The 1,380-nt window shown below is 59.3% G+C and overlaps 1 protein-coding gene across 1 annotated transcript in view; it reads left to right on the forward strand.

The window, feature by feature from the left end:
• FMOD (fibromodulin) overlaps nucleotides 1-1,098 on the forward strand; it is a 5,683-nt gene extending 4,585 nt beyond the window's left edge. The window contains exon 3 of the mRNA XM_010191940.1: nucleotides 734-1,098. Within this exon, the coding sequence (XP_010190242.1) occupies nucleotides 734-885 (152 nt within the window). The 3' untranslated portion in view covers nucleotides 886-1,098. The remainder of the gene's footprint in view (nucleotides 1-733) is intronic.
• Nucleotides 1,099-1,380: the final 282 nt, after the last annotated feature.

Here is a 1,380-nt window from a genome sequence, read left to right on the forward strand (position 1 = left end):
CCAGCCTGGGGGTGCAGGGGTCCCCCAGCGCCCCGCTGCCTCCCGCAGCAGCATCCCAGCCTGGAGTTTTGCTGCCCTCTAGCCGGCCGCTTCTCTCCCACACCCTGCACTGCATTTTTGTTGGAGTCTGTTCCGTTTCTTCTCTCCAAACCCAGCCGGAGTTTCCCTGCCTGGGGCTGGCAGATGGATGGAAAGGGGGACGCGGGATAGGGACAGGGATAGGGATGTCCTCCCACTTGGAGATGCTGCCTTGGTGGTCCCACAGTGGCCGGGGGGAGGCAGGGGGTGGGGGGCGGGGGGGGAGTCAGGGGCTGGAGGCTGCAGTGTATGAAGCCTCACAAAAGCAGCTGCAACGGCAATTCCCAAGAAAAAGGAATTATTTCCATCTGACTCCACCCGGCTTTTTCCCTATGGACGCTTTTTCCAGGCTGGGCTCCCACCCATCCAGACCCTGGAATGGGCACAAACCCCTGGGCTCCTTCAAAGCACAGCCAAATGCATCAGTCACGCTGCTAGCTTAAGAAAGCAGGCTGTCAGGTCCAGATTTGCAGGAATAATTGGTGATTTGGGGATGTTTTCACTGTTTTTCCTGCCCACCTTAACATAAACCAGCTCCCAGAGGTCAGTACCCTCAGATCCACCTCCGGAGCATCCCACCTGGACATTCCTCACAAAGATCAGGCACATTGGGAAGGTCCTGGTGCTCATCTCTGCATCTCCTCTCTCCCTGCAGAGTTCTCCATCAGCAGCTTCTGTGCCGTGGTGGATGTCATGAACTACTCCAGGCTCCAGGTCCTGCGGCTCGACGGGAACGAGATCAAGCGAAACGCGGTGCCCCCCGACGCCCCGCTGTGCCTGCGGCGCGCCACCATCATCGAGATCTAACCCGGCCCCTCCTCATCCTCAGGACTCAGCTCCCCCTTCCCGGGGAGGCCTCCACTCCCCTTTTAATGCAGCTTGACAGCTCGACTTGGCTTCTGCAATAGTGCAATAAGGGCGCTCCAACAGCAGCCCACGCGGGTGGGCAGGGGCCGTTCATCCCAAAATGCTCCCTCTTCTTGGCTCTCCAGGGTGGGACAGGTCCCAGCACTGTTCCCACCACAGCCACCCCCCCATCCATATTCACCAACCCTCCCCAGTTTGGGTGGGATGCAGTAGGGAAGGGGGAGAGCTCATCCCACCTCCAAAACATGGTGCTGAGCATCCCACCCCAGCAGGGAGGGCTTCAGCTCTGGGTCCTGCAGATCTAAAACAACTCACCCAGGGCACCAGCGGGCACTGGGAGGAGGATCCAGGAGGCTTGGGGGGTGCACAAGTAAAGGGTTAAAGATGTCCTGACTGCCAACATCTCTCCCTCTGCCATGGGGAAGGGTAAATCCA

Source organism: Mesitornis unicolor, unplaced genomic scaffold (assembly GCF_000695765.1).
Source record: "Mesitornis unicolor isolate BGI_N332 unplaced genomic scaffold, ASM69576v1 scaffold24229, whole genome shotgun sequence".
Classification (NCBI taxonomy): Eukaryota; Metazoa; Chordata; class Aves; order Mesitornithiformes; family Mesitornithidae; genus Mesitornis; species Mesitornis unicolor.